Genomic DNA, 25,260 nt, shown 5'->3' on the forward strand with positions numbered 1-25,260 from the left:
CTCCAGAATCCAGGGATTCCAATTTAAGAGTCATCTCTTGTGCGTCAACCAGAAAAGCACTTTCTGCTCTTTGCTTACACTTTACAGTTTCTTGCCTAGAGTTCTTGTTTCCAGGGAGTCAGCTCTGTCCTCATCAGCGTCATCCTGCCTGCCCCTCACTGGGAACAGTACGGTAAGAGCAGGCAGAGGAGAACCAAGATGGAAGGGGAGTGGTCTCGCTGAACCAGAGCAGGACACCCTGGGTCACGCCACTTTCGGGACAAGGACAAGTGTACAGGTTAGATGTGTGTGTTAACAAACCTGAGCTGTTGAGTCGCTAAGTCACGTCTGACTCTTTGCGACCCCATAGACTGCAGCCTACCAGGCTCCTCCGTCCAAGGGATTTTCCAGGCAAGAATACTGGAGTAGGTTGCCATTTCCTCCTCCAGAGGATTCTCCCCACCCAGGGATCGAACCCAGTCTCCGGCATTGGCAGGCGGGTTCTTTATTGCTGAGCCGCCAGGGATCTAGACACTCTATAAATTGAATTGATGCTATTGATTTCTTCCTAACACATACAGACTAAATGAGATAAGGAAGATAATTTTACAGCCCAGGACACTTTGGCAAAAATGATGGACAGCCTAAGGGAGACACTGGGAGAAAGAGGAGAAAGTGGAAGCCGCAGAGCAGGTGGGAGGCAGGCCTGGGAGGAGGACACCGGGATGCCTGGCAGTGGCCAGGCTCTGACCCGGGCACCAGGCTGCCATGTTCTTGTCACTGTCCCTCCAATGGTAAACTTGGGGCGGTTGTTCGAGCTAATCTGGGAGCTCGAGCACCACTGAGGGTTTGTGAGTTCCAGTCAGCATACGGTGGACGCTGCACACACAGACAAGACGGGGAATGACCACCAAGTTTATTGAAAGTTAGCTTTGCACCTGTACAACAGAGACCACATGTGAGCCCACTGGCCTCTTTGCTCCCCCTTCTGGAACAGAAAACCTGCTCTAGGACCACAGTTCTGAGGGCAGATCCAGTGAAACTCTTTCCAGAGAACATTCCTAAAACGGGGCCTCCAAGTGACACATCTTTCCCAAGGGGTCCGGAAGGACAGACGAGTGGAAAGAGGAAGACTTCTCTTTCTCCTGACGCAGAAGCAAGAAAGTCAGCCCGCGTGAGATCCAACTCAGAGGCCGAGCTCTCCTCCTCGTCTAAAGCCGTGTTCTGGTCTCTGCTCTGCAGTCCATGGAAGACTGAGAGGGCAGGGATGCTTCCTAAGGGACGCAGTTCCTTGGGATGGAAAGTCTTCTTGAATGGACCAGGGAACAGAACGGGGCTCAGAGAGCCCGGCTACGGGCGGGGCTTCTTTCCCAGGTGGGATCTCTGATGCTTGTCGAGGCTCGAGCTCCAGCTGAAGCTCTTGCCGCAGCGGGTGCACTTGTAGGGCTTCTCACCTGTGTGCACCCTCTGGTGCCGGTTGAAGTTGGACCTCTGGATGAAGCTCTTCTCACACACGGGGCACTTGTAGGGCTTCTCACCCGTGTGGATTTTCTTGTGGTAGCGCAGCCCCGAGAAGTCGCTGAAGCCCTTCCCGCAGTAGTCGCACTTGCAGGGCTTCTCCCCCGTGTGGATCCGCTGGTGCTTCATGAAGCTGGAGCTCCGCAGGAAGGCCTTTTGGCAGGTGGGGCACTGGAAGTACGTCTCCCGGCTGTGAGTTCTTTGGTGGAAAACCAGCTGCGAGTTCCGGTAGAAGGTCTTGCCACACTCCCTGCAGGTGGGGAGTCTCTGGGCCATGGGGGCCCTTGGCTGCCCCCGCAGCGCGGCCTCTCTCTTCTCCTCAGGCCATGGTGCGGGCGAATCCCCGGGAAGCGGGGGCAGCAGGTGCGGGCCTGGCTGCTTCCTGGAATTCCTCTCCTGGGGGCAGAGCTGACCCCCTGTCCCTTCGCCCCGCAGGTTCCCCTGGGCCTCTGAGAGGTCCTCTCCTTCTCCAAAGGGTCTTGGCTCGTCCTCACTGAAGAGGCCGCTCAGGGGAGCCTGAGGGGGAGGCTCTCCCAATGCTGGAGGGTCCTGGGCCCTGTAGTTCTCCAAGTTCAGGTTCTCTTTGTCATTCTCCCCTCTGTCCCCTAGAATGAGAAAGAAGATGCAGAATAGCTCAGTCAGTGGTCCGCCCTGCTTGCCAACCTGTGTGTCAGAGAAAGGGTCAGCACAAGACATAACGATTTCTCTTTACCAAGAAGAAGGAAAATGCTGTTGGACCTGAGCACCCAGCACTCGCTTCACATGCGTCCGGCTGTGACTCAGCTCTGGAAAGGAGGAGAACGCGTGACAGTGGAGGATGGCTCCTAGAGGCCGCAGCGGCCTCCTTGGAAAAGCAGCAGCCAGCTTCCGAAGCCCAGGAGAAACAAGTCTAATATAGGAAAACGCTACGCTAACGAGTATTGGTTTTTATCGGATTATATAAAAAGGATAAATGTGATCATGAAAAAATAATTTGAAAAGCATATGAAAGAAAACAAAATCACCCTTAATCATAGCACCCAGAGGCAACTACTGTGAGTGTACATTTCCTTCCAGTCTTTCATTTAAACATGTATGTCGGGAAGATACCCTGTTGAGGGGCATGGCAACCCGCTCCAGTATTCTTGCCTGGAGAATCCTCATGGACAGAGGAGACTGGAGGGCTACAGTCCATGGGGTTGCACAGTCAGACACAACTGAAGGGACTCAGCATGCACACACGCACGTACACGTGTCTGTTTTTCGCTGACACGACCAGGACCATACCGTATAAATAGTTCTCTACCTGGCTCTGTAGCCTTTCAATGGTAAAGGGTGGTGTTTATCAATTTTACACGGGTCCTCCCTTCCACAAATCACCCCGAAGTTCATGTCATGTCCCTGGAGCTGTGATGCTCAGAGAAGCTGCCATGTGGAAGTCTGCACCCTTGGTCTGTGCAAGCATCCAGCTTCATTGGTGCTTCACTAACTTCATTAACTCACAAAACAGTTACACTTTGTTTTTCTATAACTTGGGGTTTGGTTATTACTACTCAGGGACCCATGTGGTAAAGATCTTTATGTGGGTGGTAGAATTTATCTTCAACTTTTATAAATGACTTTATTCCTATAGACCTGAAGGAGCTGTCTGCCCTTCTCTCTGCTATGTCAGTGTCTTTGGAGCTGTCTGCCCTTCTCTCTCCTATGTCGGTGTCTTTCACATTATCGGCTAGAGACCCAGGAATCTGCTGGAGCGCCAGACCAGAGCTTGTTAATTCAGAGCCTTAGAACTTGTTCCTCTTGGAAGGCCAAGGTACTCTCTCTTGTCTTTGAAGAAGCCTTTATAGGTATCATTTTAAAGAGCTGAATAACGGCTCACCATGGAGATATGATAATAAACACAGTAGACTAAAAGAAGATAATTTATTTAAGACTTCTCCTACTGTGGGAATCTAAGTTGTTTATTTGGCTACTGTAAATAATGACGTGAGAAGCTTTTTTCTTCACAAATTCTGCCCACATTTCTGATCAGTACCTTAAAGTTTCCTCAAAATACAACTACTGTGTCAACAGGCATGAATGGTGTTATTAAGGCTGCTGACACCGACTGGCAGATCAACTTCCAGAATGACGGTGCCATCCTCAGGTCTAAGAGGCTGGGCAGAGAGGAGGCAAGGTTTCAGTGCCTATTGACTGTCTCAAGAATCTGCTGCTCAGACTGGTGGGAAATGGCTTCTTGTTGGTATAAATGTTAATTCTTTAGTTATTAAAGGATCAATTTTTTTCACATTTATGAGTTACTTTTCATACTCCAACACTGCTGTCCATTATTTTTAAACTGGGAAAGTCACTTTTCTCTTATCAACTTGCACTCACTCTTTCTGTTTTAAGAAAAATAGTCACTTGCCTGTCATGTCCATGAAAAGTTTTTCACCAGTTTAGTCATTATTATTTTGTTTGGGGTTGTATGCTCTGTGGCTCAGTCGTGTCTGACTCTCTGCAACCCCATGGACTACAGCCTGCCAGGCTCCTCTGTCCATGGGATTTTCCAGGCAAGGATACTGCAGCAGGTTGCCATTTCCTCCTCCAGGGGATCTCTCTGACCCAGAGATCGAACCTGAGTCTCCTGTGTCTTCTGCACTGAAGGCGGATTCTTTACTGCTGAGCCATCGGGAGTGGGGAGAAGCCCCTTGTTTGGAGTTATTTTTATGTGCAGAAGTTGTGGTTTCTTTCTTTTTAAATATAGTCCAGTCTGTTAACCATTTACCTAGTGATTTTTTTCCTGTCACTTTTATACTTATAAAAATCATCCCCAGCTTGACATGAGTCAAATATTTACCCATTTTCTTCCCTATTACTATTATTTTATTTTCATATTTGATGTCTTTTCCATCTGCTTCCAACTTGTTTTGGTAGACGACACACACAAAGTTGAAGCAGATTACTCTTCCCGGAGTGTTTTCTCCTGATTCTGCTCAGAGAAGAGTGACTCATCCTGTGGACTTGCGTTGCTTCTTCCTTCCTCAGTCCCTTACAGACCAGCGTCTGGTCCCCAGCCCCCTCTTCAGTTCCACCGGCTTGTATTCTATCAGCATGACACTATGTGAATGAGTTTACCTTCCAGAAATGACGCACTCTGAATATTTACAACCCAACACTGATGAAACCCTCTTTCAAACCTTTGTACTATTCTTGCAGTATTCTTCCCGATAAGTGCTTAAGAATCATTTTTCCAAATACAGTTGACTCTCGAACGATGTGGGGGTTGGGGTGACCACCCCAGTGCAGTGAAAATCCAAGTGTAACTTTACAGTCAGCCCTCTGTATCCAAGTTCTCCACCTATGACTTCAACCAAACGTGGACTGTGTACAAATTTATTGAAAAAACTCTTGAGAATAAGCACTCCCGCACAGTCCAAACCCTTACTATTCAAGGGCCAACTGTATGTGTATAATTTTCATCCTTTGAAATTGTGATTAGAGGTATGAGTGTAAGACTTTTTCAAGCTCACTTCCCTGCTGACCTACTTTTCCTGTGAGCTCTTCTTCCACGTGGTCAAACAGAAGAACATATCCACTCTCTGGGGCTTGTATCCCCTGCTCTCAGCCCAGGTTAGGCTTCCCTAGTGGCTCAGTGGAAAAGAATCTGCTTGCCACTGCAGGAGATGCAGGTTCCATCCCTGTGTTGGGAAGATCCCCTGGAGAAGGAAATGGCACCCCACTCCAGTATTCTTAGCTGGAGAATCCCATGGACAGAGGAGCCTGGCGAGCTGCACCCCATGGGGTTGCAGAGTCAGACACAACTTAGAGACGAAACAACCACCGAATCTAGGTCTGGCAGGTGGTTAATTCTGGTAACCTTTGGGGCCAGACCACTCCTTTCCTGTCTTGTTATTACTGCCTCGTCCCTGCACACCTGGACTTCTATGTCAGTGGCCCCCAGGACTCTCCTCCTTGGGGGGTACCCTCCCAGCCTGTCCTGCAGGTGGCTGCTTCCTAAGTCTCTCTCCCCACAGATCCTCTCTCAAGAACCTATGATGGTGTTTCTTTGCCTTATCAAGGCAGGCTGGCTTTATACCCTCTCCACAGTCTGGTTCAAGGTAACATCTAACAAGACTGTTGTTAGAAAATGAGATGAAAGGGTGTGCGTGTGTGTGTAGGTAGGTAGGTAGGTAGGTAGGTTTGACAGTCGATTTTATGTAACTGTAGTGTTTTTAAAAGAATTCAGAAGGCAAAGGGTGACTTCTGTTTTACAACAGATCAAGTTCATATTTCTTTGTACCAACCTTAAAATACGTGATTGATATGAAGTATTTGTTGTTGCTGCTGTGTAATGAAACTTGGGGTGCATAGAAAGTAGCTGAAACACGTTTTTCTGCTTGGTGTCTTGTTTATTTTGTTTGGAGTTGGTGAGTTACCATTTACCATAACCAGAGTCAAAAAAAAAGTCTAGTTACTCTGGACCTTCTCCTTAGGAAGGATAACAGTAATCTGTTAGATGATCTTTTTTTTTTTAATAATAGAACTCAATCCATATCTGATTTGCTCTCAGCCTGTACAATCTTAATTCTTTCTGAGAAAGGAAGCCATCACAACAGGCTGGAGTGAGGCAGCATATCAGATTCAGGGTCCTTCGTCCATAATTAAACATCTGTCAACAACCTGACAGCCAGACAGGAGACCCAACCTCAGTATTCAACCTGGACTGACCAGGTCATGGCTAGTTATGACTGATGTAATAGAAACCAAGTCCTAACCTCTCCCCCACCACCTCCAATTTAATGACTGGGGGTCAGAAATGGCCCCCGTCCAGAAATGGACAGGTCACTCACCTATGCAGGTGGGTCTTGGGATCTTCTCATTGGCTTGCAAGTGTGGCCCTGCCAGCTCTACCCCATACCCAGCTGGATCAGTCAGGTCAGGCCTGGCACTGGAAATGCCTGGAACAGAGAGGAGATCTGTGGGCCTGGATGAACGGGGAGGACTGGGGACCAGGCTGTGCTGTTCAAAGGAGGGCCATGCGTGGACAGGGAACTGAGAGGCTCTGGATACCACTGAGGAGCCCGTCTTGGAGGGACACGGGGAACCTCGAAGACACCAGCACCTCCGGGATGGCCAGATGACGGCAAAGGCCACAAAAAGAAGGCTCTGGGCGGGAGGGGTCAGACCACCTGGCAGGCTGGTGCGCGGGTTGTGACTGGGACCCCACCCGTGGTTGGCTGGGCACAGTCGGCCACAGCCAAGCCCTGTTGTAACTCAACACCTGCAAGCTACGAAACAGTGAGAAGGTGACTAGATCTGCCGCTCACTGTCACCATCTAACTGAGGGCACCCTGGCACCCACTTCACAAAGGAGAGGAGCCACCGTGGGGCCAGGCGCACGCAGCGTGTTCAATACATGGGAGCTGACACTGTAGCCCGGCCCCTCCAACTCCCCAGCGCCCGGCTGTGTCTCCAAGGGTTTCCGTCACCCGGAGAGCACTGAGCAGAGTGGCCAGTCAGTCCACCAGGCTGACCCACCTGCACCTCCTGAGACCATCTTCCCGTAGGTCTCCAGCATGAGATCCCAGTACTGCTCCTTCTGGGTAGAATCCAGGTGCCTCCACTGCTCCTAGAGAAGAACACAAGGCCTGAGTCCAGGGGAGGGTCCCGAACCATCCCTCCCTGCCTGTGCAGGGCTGAGGAGAAAGGAATGGCCTTAGGGTCCTGGCCATCAGAAGGTCTGAGAAACCACAGGAGGTGGTTCCAGACGGAGTCAACAGGCCCGGCCTCTGTACTTCTTGCCATGGAGCGGAAACATGTAGGTTTTAGGTCCCGTGTTCTCTTTTAAGTTGCCTGTTTGGGGAAGCCCTTTCTCCACTCGGCTTGTGTTTAACTCTCAGTGCTCATCGGAGAGATCTTTGGGCAGAAGAAGGAGCCTGAAATTCCCAAGACGTCATTGATGTCTGGAAATTCAGGAGGGAAAGGAAAGTTTTAAAATGTAGTTCTGATTAGCAGATATTAAGCTTAAAAAAAGAGAAGAAAAGGAGGAGTTAAATGTTTTCGGGTGGAAGAAACTGCAAAGGTGAAAAGTGACCTCTATATGTTTAAGTATTGATCATAACATTTTAAATATGGACTTTAATTTAAAATTTTATAAAGTAGGAATTTTTTACTTTGTTGATCTTCTGTGAGTGAAGTTACCTTAACAACCGTCTGGAAATAACCAGCTTGAGCAAACCCTGCTGAATGCAGGAGTCCTTGGTCCTTCCGGTCAGAACACACAGACCCCCTCTTCAGCACTGGCAGTAATACCCGCGAGGCGGCCTGGCCCCCCAGACACACGGGCACCAAAAGAGTAGCCACCAAGATGCCGAAGACATCCACCAAAACCCTCTGGGGCAACAGTCGACCCTTTCAAAGCCCAGAAAAGAGTCTCTGAACAGCGTACCTCCAACCTTAAAGCCACAGACTTACTCGAGGACTGCTAGAAGCCAGCGGTGCTTGAATGAAACCCTTGACTTAAGAGACAAGACGCCAACTACAGTCCTCCTCCTTCCTCTCGTTTTCACAAGAGCAGAAAAAAATCTAACTTTCTACTCTGGGAAGTATGAGATTTGATAGGGAAATAATCTGGATTTCATGTGGAAACAGCACCACCTTGTGGGTTTGTGGGGCACTGCCACAGTTGACTCGCACAGAGACGTGTGGACTGCGTTCCCCTCTGGAGGTCTGAACACAGGGAACGGGCGCCACGCATCCCCGAGTCCGGGAGGCTCTGTCTCTGACTCAGTCACACGTCTGACACGTGGACCTCACACCCTGCCACTGTTCTTGAGGTTCCCAAATCAGGGAAGAGATTAGAGGACGTGATTCCTTACATTTAAACATTCCCTTCAGATATAAAAGACTTTGTTGAACATCGAGGGCCTTCTGATAAAAACAGGTGTTGTTAGTTTAGGGAGGGGCACCGGGACTGGGTCGGGACGGTCTGTCAGGGCTGAGCTGCTGTTCATCAGGCATCAGCTATATAGGAAATTTATTTATACTATATATTTATACAGGGCTTCCCAGGCAGTGCACTGCGGTAAAGAATCCACCTGCCAATGCAGGAGACACAAGTTTGATCCCTGGGTTGGGAAGATCCCCTGGAGGAGGACATGGCAACCCACTCCAGAATTCTTGCCTGGAGAGTCCCATGGACAGAGGAGCCTCGCGGGCTACATTGTACGGGGTCACAGAGTCAGACATGACTGAGAACACACCACATATTTATTTATATACATACATACATATACACACACACACACACATATATGGTGCTGCTGGTGAGCATTAAGAATCTCTGGACCTTGAGCTATCCAGAACAGGTCATGGCTAATGTCCGTATGTAAGTACCACAGAGCTAACAGCTAACCCCACTAGCTGAAGTGTGTTAATATGCACACCTTTCACAGGGATACCCTGTATTTACTGCAGAAGCAACAAGAGGCCTCCAAGTCTGCTTGAGATCCTTGGCAGAATACCCAGTTCTTTCCCTGCAAGCAGCCTCCTGCCTAACAGTCTGGTTCCTGAGTACCCTGAAAGCAGGAAGAAGGGTACTCTTGAGTCACTGAAAAAGGTATATCCCCCTGCCCACTCCCCACCCCCTACCCCAAGTACAATGCGAAGCTGGGACTCTGGTTTCTAGATCTGTGGGCCTGGAGAGCTGAAGCTCAGACCTGGCTTCACACCACGTTCAACACACATAGCCTTCCTCATGTTCACTCTAAAGGACCCCACAAGGAGAGTCCTGAGAAGAGGAGTTCTCTAGAAGTTTGGAACAATGCTTTGACTAAAGTCTACAGACACTTGAAAAACTTCATTTTTATCAAATGCAACTTTTCAGAGTCGCTCTCCACATAATCAAAATAGATCTGTTTCTGAGACTTCTGTTTGTGGCCAGGATGGAGTGAGAGGGGCTGGGTTTACCTTCCTGCTGAAACCCTGAGGGCAAGGTTCTGGGGTCGAGAAGCAGGGGACCCCACTCACCTGAGATGCTGTGTGGAGAAGGGAGGCTCTGAAGTCCTGGTCCCTGACAGGCATTTGCTCGGGCTGGGCAGGCAGCTGGGCAGACAGCTGGGTGGCGGCCGCTGCTGAAGACAGAGACAGAAGACTGAGCATCCTGATGTCCTTCTCGACCGCTCACAGAGGGCACAGGGACAAACCTCCCCGCCAAGAACCCACACTTGTCCCACCATCCGCAAGCTCAGACCCACATTTACCTCCCTAACCAACTCTGGCTCCTCCAACCTTCCCGACAGCTGCCCCCAACATCTCCTCCCACCTTCCTCAGACCCCAGATCCGAAAGGCCTGGCCCTGTCATAAAGTGGCTTACATTGCAGACTTTGAATCCCCCGTTGCAGTTGATTCCTGTAGGTGCACCCTGCTTCCCACATATCCAGACACACCCCAATTGGAGCGGCCTATGGGGTCAGTTCCCTCTTGGCCTGCTGATCACAGTCCCCCGGTTTCTCCAGGAGGCAGCACACACCACCACCAGGAACTGCCCCTCACCTAGACCTTGCTCCATGTCAGACTCCTCTTTCACCACACAGCTCAGTGGCTCCCCGGGCCCGGGGGCTGTGTTCTGGAGCCCAAGCTTCTGAGGTTCTTCAGCAGGAGACCCTGCGTCCCCCGCTGGGCAGCTCGCGGGCTCCACCTTCTCTGAGAAGACTTCCTGTCCCAGAACTTGGATGCTGATCTAGAGACAACACAGTGCTGATTACTGAAAGACCCAGACTGAGGGTTTCTGAAAAACACAGAGCTACCCTTCCAGAATGCATCCTAAGGCAGGCCTTAGGGACACGGGGCAGGGAAAGAAAAGGCCAGCACTTATTTCTGGTCCAGCAGGAACTGGGCAGGGAAGCACCCTGAGGGCAGCTGGAGGATGAGGCCAGAGGGAGACCTGGGAGCCCTTCAGACAGGCCGCTGGGGCTGTGTTTCTACTGGACAGCCTCCACCAATTAAGATGCAGGTGTCTTTGGGACAACTCCCCAAACACTCCAAAGATGGGATGGGAGGGGAGACTTTATCTTCAATCCCTAATGGCCGAAAAGCGTAGTGTCACAGGGAGACCTAGGATCAGGTGTGGCGTGGGGATATACAGAGGAGGTATAATGAGAAACACGCTGAGGAGATATAATGAGTCTTCATCCCAGGCTCCTGGCACAGAGCTCTGAAACCCCTGGGATGTCCTGAAGGACAGGAGTGCCAGGAGCCACTTTTGTGGTTCAGACGAGCCCCTCCCAACCGTCCCTGAGTTAGATCATGATAAGATAACTCTTGGTGGCCCTGGATAGCTTCATGATGGAGGCCCGTTGTCAGGGGAACTAACCTGGTGACTGGAGGGCCAGAACATTCAGCCCTGCCCCTCAACCTCTAGGGCACAGAGAGGGGCTGGAGCTCTTCAACCACTAATGGCCAATGATCAATCTATCATGCCTGAGTAACGAGAACACTATGCTGCTGCTGCTGCTAAGTCGCTTCAGTCGTGTCCAACTCTGTGCGACACCAGAGACGGCAGCCCACCAGGCTCCCCCGTCCCTGGGATTCTCCAGGCAAGAACACTGGAGTGGGTAGCCATTTCCTTCTCCAATGCATGAAAGTGAAAAGTCAAAGTGAAGTCGCTCAGTCGTGTCCGACTCCCAGCGACCCCATGGACTGCAGCCCACCAGGCTCCTCCGTCCATGGGATTTTCCAGGCAAGAGTACTGGAGTGGGGTGCCATCGCCTTCTCCCTAGTAACTCCTAAACTGTGGGGTTCAGGGAGCTTCCAACCTGGTGAACACATACAAGGGTCAGGAGGATGGAGTGCCCAGAGGAGGGCATGGAAGCTCTGTGTATCCCCATGTCTTCTATTTGGCTGCTCCTCAATCATAGCCTTTAGAACAATCTGGAAAATGGAAGCAAAGTGTTTCCCTGAGATCTGAGTCATCCTAGCAAGTTATCAAACCTGAGGAAGGGGCCATGGGAACCTCCCAATCTGTAGCCAGCTGGCCGGAAGTCTGAGTGAACCCTGCAGCTTGTGACCGGTGGCTGAAATGGGGGAAGTCTTACAGGACCAGCTCTTATCCTCTGGGTTGAGAAAAGCAGACCGCTGCTATCATAACTGAACTCAATAGGAGGACACCTAGTTGAGATCAGAGACTCGGAGAATTGGTTGTTGGTGTGAAAAACCCCACATATTCAGTGCCAGAAAAAAAGATAACCCCCTGGGACTTCCCTGGTGGTTCCATGGTTAACCACTTCCCTGGTGGTGCCAAGGCAGGGGACACAGGTTCGACCCCTGGTCCAGAAAGATCCCACGTGCTGTGGGGCAACAAAGCCTGTGCATCACAACTACTGAGCCCGCACACCCTAGAGCCGATGCTCTGCAACAAGAGCAACCATTGCAACGAGAAGCCCATGCACCGCAATGAGAGTAGCCCCCGCCACGAGAGTAGCCCCCGCCATGAGAGTAGCCCCCACCACTAGAGAGTAGCCCCCGCCACTAGAGAGTAGCCCCCACCACGAGAGTAGCCCCCGGCCACTAGAGTAGCCCCCGCCACTAGAGAGTAGCCCCCGCCACTAGAGAGTAGCCCCTGCCACTAGAGAGTAGCTCCCACCACAAGAGTAGCCCCCGCCACTAGAGAGTAGCCCCTGCCACGAGAGTAGCCCCCGCCACTAGAGAGTAGCCCCCGCCATGAGAGTAGCCTCCACAACTAGAGTAACTCCGCAACTAGACAGTAGCTCCCGCAACTAGAGAAAGCCTGCACATGGCAACAAAGACCCAGCACAACCAAAAGTAAGTAAATGATAAAAAAAAAAAAAAGACACACCCCTGCTAAGACCCCAGAGGACCTGGTGCTTCCCTCACACATCACAGCACTCTCTGCTCACCCACTGCCACAGCCTCTGGGGGTCTCCCTTCAAGCTCTCCACGAGGGTCACGGCCTCCTCCCCGCTGCCTGGACACTGCTTCCGCACCCACGTCTGGATCTCCCCAGGCAGAATGCTCAGGAACTGTTCCAGCATCAGCATCTCCAGGATCTGCTCCTTGGTGTGAACCTCTGGCTGCAGCCACTGGAAACAGAGCTTCCGAAGCTGTTGGAGGGTTTCATGGGGCCCGGACATCACCTGGTAAGGAAACTGCCTGAAGAGCTGGCGTGCGGTCTCGGGGCTGGAGGGCTCCCCTCGGGGGGTGGCATCTGGGCCAGGGAACAGGAGCTCCTTGGCCTTGGCCGGTGGTGGCAGCAGGACAGGAGCCTGCCCCAACTCCATGGGCATCATCTGGCGTGGCGAGTCCTTTTAGGGGACGTGCTTCTGGGACGGAGCTGTCTCCAGGAGAGCCAGGTCTTCTCAGAGCCTCTCACAGGGACCCTGGAGGGGCAGCGAGAGCAACATTACATGGGCTAGGGGGATGCACTTTCACAAAAGAACAGAACCACCTGTCCTGCCTGAGAGGTGAGGGAGGGAGTCGTGGGTCTTCTGAAATCAATGGATGCACTATTTTACTTTGAAATATGGTAAACTTGAAGCTGCAAAGCAAACTACTAGAACCATAGCTAGACTGTCACCACAACTCTGACCATTTTTAGTGTTCTCTCTTGGTCTTCAAATGGCCAGACCAAGAAGAAGAATGAAATGCACCACGTGAAGCATATCCACTAGGTTTCCAGGTAAACAGCTCTTCTCCACAACACTCCGATATCTGCACCCATAGGTCTGCAGACCAAAATAGAGAGCCGAACAGAGACACTGATGGCCTAGGATTAAAGACTAAGGTTGAAAAGACTGTGTGTGTGCATGCATGCTGAGTTGTGTCTGACTCTTTGCAACCCCATGGACTGTACTCAACAAGGGTTCTCTGTCCATGGAATTTTCAGGCAAGACTACTGGAGTGGTTTGGGTTGCCATTTCCTTCGTCAGGGCATCTTCCTGACCCAAGGATCAAACCCATGTCTCCTGCATTGGCAGGTGGATTCTTTACCACTGCGCCACCTGGAAGCCCAAGGTTGAAATGACTAGATGCTTCCAAAATAAATATGAAGTTGAAGAGAACTTTTTCCCCAAAAGGTGCAATGAAAGTTCTAAGTGACCTCTTTTGAGTGCCATGTTGACAACTGGGAATTTATGAAAAATCTGTCATACTAAAATTTTCAACCCTAAACTGAAAAAAGTCTTAGAATAAATACTGACTACCACAAAAACATTCCTACAGACATGAAGCAAGTTTTATGGTGAGTGGTATCAAAATTCAGAAGGCAGGAACTAAGACAAGGAAAAGAGAATTAGGAAATGACGAAGTTAATATTAAGATGTTTCAAAAGGAGCGTGCAATATTTCTAGATAGCTTTCTTGCATGTAATCCTAATATTGGATTATTGGGTCTATCTTAAAATATTACAAAGGAGCTGGAGGTCATCATTTCTCCATAACATGAACCATAACAACCAAAACAACACCCAGTCACTTGGGTGCCAGGGTTAATCAGAGATCAGTATAACACTCTAGCTTTTGATGGCTGCTTTGTCCTTGAGGGGGCTTCCCTGATAGCTCAGTTGGTAAAGAATCTGCCTGAAATGCATTAGATTCCTGGGAAGGAAGATCCCCTGGAGAAGGGATAGGCTACCTACTCCAGTATTCCTGGGCTTCCCTTGTGGTTCTGCTGGTAAAGAATCTGCCTGCAATGCAGGAGACCTAGGTTTGATCCCTGGGTTGGGAAGATCCCCTGGAGAAGGGAAAGGCTACCCACTACAATATTCTGGCCTGGAGAATTCCATGGACTGTATAGTCTATGGGATCACAAACAGTTGGACATGACTGACCAACTTTCACTTTCAATTTTTTCACTTTTGTCCTTGACGTGTAAGAGCAATGTCTTTATCCCCATGACTTCACCCAAACAGTTCACTCTATATCACAACATCATTTAAAAATAAAACAAGCAGGAGATTGCTTCAAGATGGTGGAGTAGAAGGCCACGTGCTCACCTCCTCCTGTGAGAGTGCCAAAAGCATAGCTAACTGTTGAACAATCATTGACAGGAGGACACTGGAAAAAAAGGTACCCCATGTCCAAAGACAAAGGAGAAGCCACAACAAGAGGGCAGATGGACGCAATCAAGAAAAAATCAAATCTCATACTTGCTGGATGGGCAACCCACAAACTGGAAAACAATTATACCACAGAGGTTCTCCCACTCTTGGGAAGGTTCTGAACCCCAAGTCAGGCTTCACAATCTGGGAATTTGGCAAAGGGACTAAGAATCCCCAGGGAATCTGATGTTGAAGGCCAGCAGGATTCAATTGCAGGACTTCCACAGGACTGGGGGAAACGAAGACTCCACTCTTGGATGGCACAAAATCTTATGTGTACCAAGACCCAGGGGAAAGGAACACTGACCCCACAGGAGACCGAACCAGACCTGCCTGCTAGTGTTGGACTGTCCCCTGCAGAGATTCAGGTCAGCAGGGACTCACCATAGGGACGGGGACACTGGCAGCAGCAGTCCTGGGAGGGGCACCTTGGCATGAGCCCTCTTGGTGTTTGCCAATAGCCCTACCATCAGTTCAGTTCAGTTGCTCAGTCATGTCTGACTCTGCGACCCCATGGACTGCAGCACACACCAGGCTTCCCTGTCCATCACCAACTCCCAGAGTTTAGTCAAACTTATGACCATTGAGTCAGTGATACCATCCAACCATCTCATCCTCTGTTGTCCCCTTCTCCTCCTGCCTTCAATCTTTCCCAGCATCAAGGTCTTTTCAAATGAATCAGTTCTTCATATCAGGCAGCCAAAGTACTGGAGTTTCAATTTCAACATCAGTCCTTCCAATGAATATTCAAGACTGATTTCCTTTAGGATGGACTGGTTGGATCTCCTTGCTGTCCAAGGGACTCTCAAGAGTCTTCTCCAGCACCACAGTTCAAAAACATCAATTCTTCGGCGCTCAGCTTACTTTCTCGTCCAACTCTCACATCCATACATGACTACTGGAAAAACCATAGCTTTCACTAGATGGACCTTTGCTGGCAAAGGTCTCTGCTTTTTAATATGTTGTCTAGGCTGGTCTACCACAGAGCCTATAGATTCCAGGGCTGGGTAGCCTCAGGCCAAAGAACTAACAGGGAGGGAGCATAGTCCCACCCATTAGCAGATAATTGGATTACAGTTTTACTGAGCAAGGCCCTGTCAGAGCAAGACCTAGTTTTTCCCCAGTTCCTCCCATCTGGAAGCTTACACACTCTTAGCCTCATCTACCAGAGGGCAGAGAGCAGAAGCAAGAACAACTACATTCCTGCAGCCTCAAGAACAAAAAGCACAATCACAGAAAGTTAATCAAAATGAAAAGGCACAGGATTATGTCACAGATGAAGGAACAAGATAAAACCCCCAGAAAAACAACTAAATGAAGTGGAGATAGGCAACCTACCAGAAAAAGAATTCAGAATAATGATAGTGAGGATGATCCAGGATCTCAAAAAAAAAAAAAAAAGAATGGAGGCACAGAGTAAGATGACATAAAAAGGTTTAACAAAGATTCAGAAGAACTAAACCAGAAAAAGAAAGCAAAAATTTTTTGAGGGGATAAAATAGAAAGGTAAGAAGATTATGTTTCTTGTGTGGACCCCACTAACTGTCCTTTGTGCTTACAAAGAGACCATGTATCGGGCTGGTCAGAGAGTTTATTTGGGTTTTTCCATAACATCTTACAGAAAAACCTGAACAAACTTTTGGCCTACTTGATATTTCATTCATATATTCATCCAGCACCCAGAGGGCTACAGCAACATGTGCTCAATAATTCAGGAATTCTATTTCTTTTCATGGCAGCCTACCCACTGTAAACAACAACAGTACTGGAGAAAGCCTAAGAGGCCACTGTTTTCAGGCACTGAACAACAGGTAGGCAAGAAAGGAATCCCTGAGAGAAGAAAAGCTCATGAGGACGGTCCCATGGTCATCATAGCTGTCTGCAAAGGAATGATTTCCAAAGCCCAGTGCAGGACGCTGGAGCTCAAGCAGAGACCAGGGGCTACTGAAGCGGCTAGAATCATAAAGAGCAGGGCAGTGGGGAGGAGGAAGCTGTGGCAATGGAGGCAGACAGTTGTGGAGGGAGGGGGGGTTTCCTTGTGATGAATCTTGGCCAAGGGTTGGACTGCACTCAGCATGGTGGAACTATCCAAGGTTCAACAGGGAGCAGTTGCTACCATGTTAAAAGAGCAAATGAGGGATACAGAAGGCCAACCAATGATGAGAGACATTTACATTTCTGACCCCAAAAGTAGAGAAACATTCAACGCATCCTGAGTTATCTGAAAGGTCATATTAGGAGTAAGGACCATGCTTGAGAGTAAGACCTACCTACTCTAAACATGCCCCCAAAAACCTAAAAATATGCTTCAACAATATCCACCAAGGAGGCCCAGTCTGTTGGGTCTATTCTGATCCAGTTACAAGAATTAGAGGGAATTCCTTGGCAGTCCAGTGGTTAGGACTCCATGCTTTCACTGCCAACAGCCCAGGTTCAATTCTTGATTAGAGAACTAAGATCCCACAAGCCATGCAGAACAGCCAAAGAAGAAAAGAATTTGGGAGACACCTTGGGTTTTCAAAAGATCTACCCTAAAACCAAGCTGGTTATTGTTCAGTCACTAAGTCATGTCTGACTCTTTGTGATCCCACGGACTATAGCATGCCAGGCTTCCCTGTCCTTCACTATCTCCTGGAATTTTCTCAAATTCATGTCCATTGAGTCGGTGATGTTATCTAGCCATCTCGTCCTCTGCTGCCCCCTTCTCCTTTTGCCTTTAATCTTTCCCAGCATCAGAGTCTTTTTCAATAAGACAGTTCTTCGCATCAGTGGCCAAAGTATTGGAGCTTCAGCATTAACACTTCCAATGAATATTTAGGGTTGATTTTCTTTAAGACTGACTGGTTTGATCTCCTTGGAAAGGTATGGCAAACCTAGACAGAGTATTCAAAAGCAAAGACATCACTTTGCCAACAAAGGTCTATATAGTCAAAGCTATGGTTTTTCTAGTAGTCAGGTATGGATGTGAGAGTTGGACCATAAAGAAAGTAGAGCACTGAAAAATTGATGCTTTTGTATTGTGGTGCTGGAGAAGACTCTTAAGAGTCCCTTGGATTGCAAGGAGATAAAAATCAAACTAACACAACCCAAAGGTGATCAGTCAGTAATTGAACTGCCTGCTAGAAGAAAAATCAACACTCTTCAGAAGAAGATAACAGAATCCTTAGTGTCTACAATGTGCCATCCATAATATCCATGATACGATCCAAAATCAAGGGGAAAGAAGTCAAGAGAATCCAGGCCCTGATGGCCTCAGGACTTAAAAACAATATAATTTTAATGATAGAAGAGATAGTGACTTTCCACAGAGAACTAGAAATCATAAAGAGAAACAAATGCAAATTCTAGAAAATGAACTGTCAACCCAGAATTCCACATCCAACAAAAACACCTTCCAAAGAAAGAATTAAAAAAGACATCTATCAGATAAAAAAAGCCATGAAAATTTCCCCCCAATGATGCATACTGCAAGAAACGCTAAAGGACATTCTTCCAGTTAAAGGAAAACTCACATCTACAGAGAGGAATGAAGTGAAGTTGCTCAGTCGTGTCCAACTCTTTGCGACTCCATAGACTGTAGCCTACCAGGCTCCTCTGTCCATGGGATTTTCCAGGCAGTAGTACTGGAGTGGATTGCCATTTCCTTCTCCAGGGAGTCTTCCCAACCCAGGGCTCGAACCCGGGTCTACTGCATTGTAGACAGATGCTTTACCATCTGAGCTACAGAGAGGAATGAAAATCTCCAAAAATGGTAAGCACATGGTGAATAAATGTAAGATACTATGCTTCTATTTCTTCTAACTTCCTTAAAAGAAGCAACTGACTGTTAAGGCAAAAATAGCACTAGTATAAGTAGAACATAAGATAAGTGAAATATATAAATACAGCACAAAGAAGGGGGTAAATGGAATTAATCTGTTATTAGGTTATTACATTTATGAGGTGCTAATGCAGAAACAGAAAATTGAAAGGAAGAAGTAATGTCAGGTGAGGTGACAGATGGGAAATGTAAAGGTGTTAAGTGAGGGGTAGGAAATGAGAAATGTGAGTTATAAAGTGGAACAATATTAAAGCACACTCTGATAAGTTAACCTTTGATAATTGAAGGATGCATAATGCTAGCTGTAAAAGTATTATACAAAGAGGTATAGCTAAAAAAACAAGAGACAAACAATGAAAAGCAGTCAGTAATATACAGGAAAGAATCAAGAGAAGAATAAAAAGCAGAAAGATCAAGTGCAAAAAAAGACAATATGACAGCCTAACACCCAACCAATCAATAATTACATTAAATGTAAATGGACGAAACACTAGAATTATAAGGTACAGATTGTCAGATTTAAAAAAAGCAAGACCCAACTATATGCAATCTACAAGAGACATTTTATATTTAAAGATACAGATAGTTTGGAAATAAAATGGAGGAGAAAAGACATTCCATGCAAACAGCAAGCACATGAAAGCTGGTATAGTTACATTAGTATCTAACCAAGAAACTTCATGACAAAGAGAAAAGGAGGGACATTTTATTATGATAATTGGGTTAAACCACCTAGAACACAAAGCACCCTAAAAGTGTAGGCACCTAATATCAAGTCTAAAGGGAGAACTCCTCAATCATCATTGGAGATTTTAACACTGTTCTCTCAGTAACTGATAGAAAAATAGACAAAACAAAACAAACAAACAACAACAACAACAAAATATATATATATGAGTAAGGAAATAGATATCTACTACTGTGGGCAAGAATCCCTTAGAACAAATGGAGCAGCCATCATAGTCAACAAGAGTCCGAAATGCAGTACTTGGATGCAATCTCAAAAACAACAGAATGATCTCTGTTCGTTTCCAAGGCAAACCATTCAATATCACAGTAATCCAAGTCTATGCCCCAACCAGTAACGCTGAAGAAGCTAAAGATGAACGGTTCTATGAAGACCTGCAAACCCTTCTAGAACTAACACCCCCAAAAGATGTCCTTTTCATTATAGGGGACTTGAATGCAAAAGTAGGAAGGCAAGAGATACCTGGAGTAACAGGCACATTTGGCTTTGGAGTACTGTATGAAGCAGGGAAAAGGCTAATAGAGTTTTGCCAAGAGAACACACAGGTCATAGCAAACACCCTCTTCAAACAACAGAAGAGAAGACTCTACACATGGACATCACCAGATGGTCAATACCAAAATCAGATTGATTATATTCTTTGCGGCCAAAGATGGACAAGCTCTACAAAGTCAGCAAAATCAGGACCGGGAGCTGATTGTGGCTCAGATCATGAACTCCCTATTGCCACATACAGACTTAAATTGAAGAAAGTAGGGAAAACCACTAGACCATTCAGGTATGACCTAAATCAAATCCCTTACGACTATACAGTAGAAGTGACAAATAGATTCAAGGGATTAGATCTGATAGAGTGCCTGAAGAACTATGGATGGAGGTTCATGACACTGTACAGGAGGCAGTGATCAAGACCATCCCCAAGAAAAGGAAATGCAAAAAGGCAAAATGGCTGTCTGAGGAGGCCTTACAAATAGCTGGGAAAAGAAGAGAAGCGAAAGGCAAAGGAGAAAAGGAAAGATATATCTATTTGAATGTACAGATCCAAAAAATAGCACAGAGAGATAAGAAAGCCTTCCTCAGTGATCAGTGCAAAGAAATAGAGGAAAACAACAGAATGGGAACGACTAGACATCTCTTCAAGAAAATTAGAGATACTAAGGGAACATTTCATGCAAAGATGGGCTCGATAAAGGACAGAAATGGTACAGACCTAACAGAAGCAGAAGATATTAAGAAGAGGTGGCAAGAATACACAGAAGAACTATACAAAAAAGTTCTTCACCACTAAGATAATCACGATGGTGTGATCACTCACCTAGAGCCAGATATCCTGGAATGCAAAGTCAAGTGGGCCTTAGGAAGCATCATGACGAACAAAGCTAGTTGAGGTGATGGAATTCCAGTTGAGCTATTTCAAATCCTGAAAGATGATGCTGTGAAAGTGCTGCATTCAATATGCCAGCAAGTTTGGAAAACTCAGTAATGGCCACAGGACTGGAAAAGGTCAGTTTTCATTCCAATCCAGAAGAAAGGCAATGCCGAAGAATGTTCAAACTACTGCACAATTGCACTCATCTCAAACGCTAGCAAAGTAATGCTCAAAATTCTCCAAGCCAGGCTTCAACAGTACATAAACCATGAACTTCCAGATTTTCAAGCTGGATTTAGAAAAGGCAGAGGAACCAGAGATCAAATTGCCAACATCCGCTGGATCATTGAAAAAGCAAGAGAGTTTCAGGAAAACACCTACTTCTGCTTTATTGACTATGCCAAAGCCTTTGACTGTGTGGATCACAACAATCTGTGGAAAATCCTGAAAGAGATGGGAATACCAGACCACCTGACCTGCCTCTTGAGAAATATGTATGCAGGTCAAGAAGCAATAGTTAAACCTGAACATGGAACAGACTGGTTCCAAATAGGAAAAGGAGTACATCAAGGCTGTATATTGTCACCCTGCTTATTTAACTTATATGCAGAGTACATCATGAGAAACGCCGGACTGGATGAAGCACAAGTTGGAATCAAGATTGCTGGGAGAAATATCAATAACCTTAGAAATGCAGATGACACCACACTTGTGGCAGAAAGTGAAGAACTAAAGAGCCTCTTGATGAAAGTGAAAGAGGAGAGTGAAAAAGTTGGCTTAAAGTTCAACATTCAGAAAACGAAGATCATGGCATCTGGTCCCATCACTCATGGCAAATAGATGGGGAAACAATGGAAACAGTGACAGACTTTATTTTGGGGGCCTCCAAATTTACTGTAGATAGTGACTGCAGGCATGAAATTAAAAGACGCTTGCTCCTTGGAAGAAAAGTTATGACCAACCTAGACAGCATATTAAACAGTAGAGACATAACTTTGCCAACAAAGGTCCGTCTAGTGAAAGCTATGGTTTTTCCAGTAGTCATGTATGGATATGAGAGTTAGACTGGAAAGAAAGCTAAGCACCAAAGAATTTGATGCTTTTGAACTGTGGTGTTGGAGAAGACTCTTGAGATTCCCTTGGACTGCAAGGAGATCCAACCAGTCCATCCTAAAGGAAATCAGTCCTGAATATTCATTGGAAGGACTGATTTTGAAGTTGAAGCTCCAATACTTTGGCCACCTGATGTGAAGAACTGACTCATTTGAAAAGACCCTGATGCTGGGAAAGACTGAAGGCAGGAGGAGAAGGGGACGACAGAGGATGAGATGGTTGGATGGATGGCATCACCGATTCAATGGACATGAGTTTGAGTAAGCTAGGGGAGTTGGTGATGGACAGGGAGGCCTGGCGTGCTGCAGTCCATGGGGTTTCAAAGAGTTGGATGCGACTGAGCGACTGAACTGAACTGAAGGAAATAGAAAATCTAAATAACACTGTGACCCAAGTTGATACAACCATCATTTAAAACAACAACTGCAGAGTACACATTCATTTCAAATGCATAGGAAGCACTCATGAAAACAGAATATGTGTATAATTATGTTTCAAAACACTAGAATCTTAAAGTATAGATTCTCTGATCACAGAGTAATTAACTAGAAAACAATAAGATACCTAGAATATCCTAATATATGGGAATATTAAATAACCTACTGTCAAAGAAAAAAACCAGATAGGAAATTAAAACATTTTTTTCATATTGACCGATAATGAAAACACAACATATTAAAATTTGTAGGAAATGGCTAAAGGCTGCTTAGAGAGAATTAAACAGCTTTAAGTAAATATGTTAGGTTGGGAACTAAGTGAATTGCAAAAGGCTTAATCTGCAGGGCTTAATGCAAAGCCAGAGGAGGAGATACTTTTACAAAAAGGATTAGAGTTAACTTTTCCAGGAATGTCTTTTATAAACAAATTATTATTAGTGGAAGTACTTTGTCTCATAATTAAACAACTGCTGAATGAATTTTACAACTTAATTCAGACGCTGAGAAAAATAAACTCTATTGAAAATAAACAAACATGTTAAAACTTTTAAATATATATGCATCCTTCACTAGCTAGATATGGCTCCTGAATTTCAAATAGCAAGTCGCAAGATTTTAGATAGCAAGAGACTGATCTGTGGACTTATTCATATTTACTTAGTTCCTGAATTAAGATAGCCGTTTAGATAACACCTAGGGAAAGCGACTTTCAGGGAAAACTGTCTCATAAAATATTTAACTCTGATTTCAGCTATTATACTTTCACATAATGGTAGGGGAAATGCCTCAAGTATTCATAATTACTTTATGGGCTTCCCTGGTGTTTCACATGGTAAAGAATCCACCTGTAATGTGGGAGACATAGGTTCGATCCCTAGGTTGGGAAGATTCCCTGGAGGAGGGCATGGCAACCCACTTCAGTATTCTTGCCTGGAGAATCCCCATGGACAGAGGAGCCTGGCCAGTTACAGTCCATGGGGTCACAAAGAGTCAGATACCACTGAGCAAGTTAAGCACAGCACACACATAAATGGCTCATAGGTTGGTACTGCAAATACTTTATGAGACTCTACTCCTATTAGTTTTGAAAAAAAAAAAAAAGTAAAGTTCTCCCAAATGTATAGTTGTTATACTTATTAAAGCTATAACAAATTAGAATGCACTTTTAAATGAACATCTAGGTACACAGATACTTATCCATTCACATATGAGCAGCCATTCGCAGAGCACAAAGATGGTCTCCTTAAACTTCAGTCAAGCTTCTGAGTCATCTTTTTGAGTAGGGCTGGCCCTTGGACTCTGTCCTTGGCCCTTCTAGTCTAGTTTAGCAAGAATCTTTCTGACTCCAGTTTAGGGAAAATCCCCTACTTTTGAAATTTGATCAAATTTAACATCCTTTGACCATCCTTGGTATCTGACCAAATTCCCTATGGCCCTGACCTGCCTTCAGCAAAGCCGGTCAAGTTAGTTTAGCCAGAATGACCCCCTTAAGCCGGACGTTTCCTCTTAGTAATTTTCCATCCACTGACCCCACCCCACCCCTTGACTATAAATCTCGACTTGTCCTTGTATTCAGTCTGTCCCTCCCATACCTCAAAACCCCATGGGAGTCCCCCTGAATACTGTCCACCTTATTGCTTTTAAGGAGTGTCTGAGTAACTTTTTTCTCTATCAAGTTCCATGTTAGGCACGGTTCCAGCAGATCCTCAGAAATGGGCTTCCCTGGAGGCTCAGCAGTAAAGAACATGTCTGCCAATAACGGACAACGCAGGTTCCATCACTGGGTGGGAGGAGATCCCCTGGAGAAGGAAATGGCAATACACCCCAAGTATTTTTGCCTGGAAAATTCCATGGACAGGGGATACTGGCAGGCTGCAGCCCATGGGGTTACGAAGAGTCGGACACGACTTAGCGATTAATCAACAACCCTCACAAATACCCAGCAAGGCGAGTATTACACTGTACAGGTCTGAAATCTCTGAGGCTCACCGAGGCGGCCAAATTCAAACCCAGGAAGCTCTAACCGCCTGTGCCTTTGGGAGGAGAGCGGCAAACCTTTGGTAACTTGAGTGGGGGAGGGGCGGAGCGGGCTGGCTTAGGAGCTGTCACAAACAGCTGGAGGGGAGGAGGAGCTACAGGCACTGAGGCCAGGGAGGGGATCCGGCCCTGCCAGGCGCCGGGCAGCGCTGCCCACTGCGCCCTCCACCCTCTGCCCAAGACGCCGACCGCACCCAGGAGCCAGGCTGCGGACATCAGCCCATACGGGTTCCCTCTTCCCGAGGCTCACTTCCAGCCTTCTAGGGGAGGCAGGAGAGAGGCCCCTTCTCGTCCCAGGCCAGAGACGTGGCTGGAGAGTCCGGCGGGGCCCACAGGCTCGGGGGCGCTGGCCCGGTCGGGGTACCTTGCCTCCACTCACAGCCCCGCTGCCCCTCCCCCCACACTCGCGGCGTCCCGCGCGCGTCCAACGGCCGGACGCCGCTCCCGGAGGCCCGTCCGAGTCCGGCGCGCACGCGAGCGGCGCCATGCCCGGCCCCGTGCTGCGGCGTCCAGGCCACTCCAGCCCGCGTGCGCTCACCTCGGCCCGCGGCGCCGGCTTCGGGCGCACTTCCGGGAAACGGACGGCTGTGGGCGACTCTGGGTCCAACGTTGGGGGGCACCGGGGCGGGGCGGGGGCGGGGCTGATGCCCAGGCTCTGATTGGCTGTCCGGATAGCCCCGCCCCACTCGCGCCTCTGAGGCCGCTGTGCGTCACGCAGCGGGCGGTTCTCTCATTCATTTGAGCTCCGTGCGGTCGCTCAGTCCTCACCTGGACCTTTAGTGAACCCCAGGTCTGGATCGGGCACTGGGCCAAGCAGTGCGACGGATGCAGAGGTCGCTCTCGTGTCTTTCCCAAACCCTTCGGCCCCTAACCCGGCTCTTAACCGCAGTCTCTCCTCCTTGTTGTCCTCACCTCACTTAGAACTCCCGGGGGCGTTTGATTTGCCCTGACCTTTCTCTGTCAGGCTTCTCCAGCTCTCACTGACTCTGCGTTTCCTCGGCTCTCTTCTTCCACTGTTCCCCTTTCAGTGTTGCAGTTCTCTTCCCATCTCGTCTTGTCTGTCTGCCCCCGCCTCCCCACCCCACCCGCATTCTCACTCCTTCGAGATGATGTCTTCCTTGCCTCCTCCCTCCCCTTCTTCCCTTTCCACTTGACAATAATCT

At 47.6% G+C, this 25,260-nt stretch overlaps 1 protein-coding gene across 4 annotated transcripts; it reads right to left on the minus strand.

Annotated features, from left to right (window-relative positions):
• Positions 1-874: 874 nt before the first annotated feature.
• ZNF18 (zinc finger protein 18) lies at positions 875-24,722 on the minus strand. Of its 4 annotated transcripts, XM_027516816.1 has the most exons (8): positions 24,636-24,689; positions 23,691-23,859; positions 12,376-12,855; positions 10,013-10,199; positions 9,487-9,590; positions 6,997-7,087; positions 6,309-6,416; positions 881-2,102 (listed from the first exon to the last, which is right to left on the minus strand). In XM_027516816.1, the coding sequence occupies exons 3-8, from the start codon at positions 12,763-12,765 to the stop codon at positions 1,330-1,332; spliced, it is 1,653 nt and encodes a 550-aa protein (XP_027372617.1). In that variant the 5' UTR covers positions 12,766-12,855; positions 23,691-23,859; positions 24,636-24,689; the 3' UTR covers positions 881-1,329. The 4 variants fall into 4 exon arrangements, with proteins under 4 accessions (XP_027372614.1, XP_027372617.1, XP_027372619.1 ...); XM_027516813.1 differs by lacking the exon at positions 23,691-23,859 and having other exon boundaries at positions 875-2,102; positions 24,636-24,722; XM_027516818.1 differs by lacking the exon at positions 23,691-23,859 and having other exon boundaries at positions 9,487-9,587; positions 24,636-24,722.
• Between the last annotated feature and the right edge of the window lie 538 nt (positions 24,723-25,260).

Source organism: Bos indicus x Bos taurus, chromosome 19 (genome assembly GCF_003369695.1).
Source record: "Bos indicus x Bos taurus breed Angus x Brahman F1 hybrid chromosome 19, Bos_hybrid_MaternalHap_v2.0, whole genome shotgun sequence".
Lineage (NCBI taxonomy): Eukaryota > Metazoa > Chordata > Mammalia > Artiodactyla > Bovidae > Bos > Bos indicus x Bos taurus.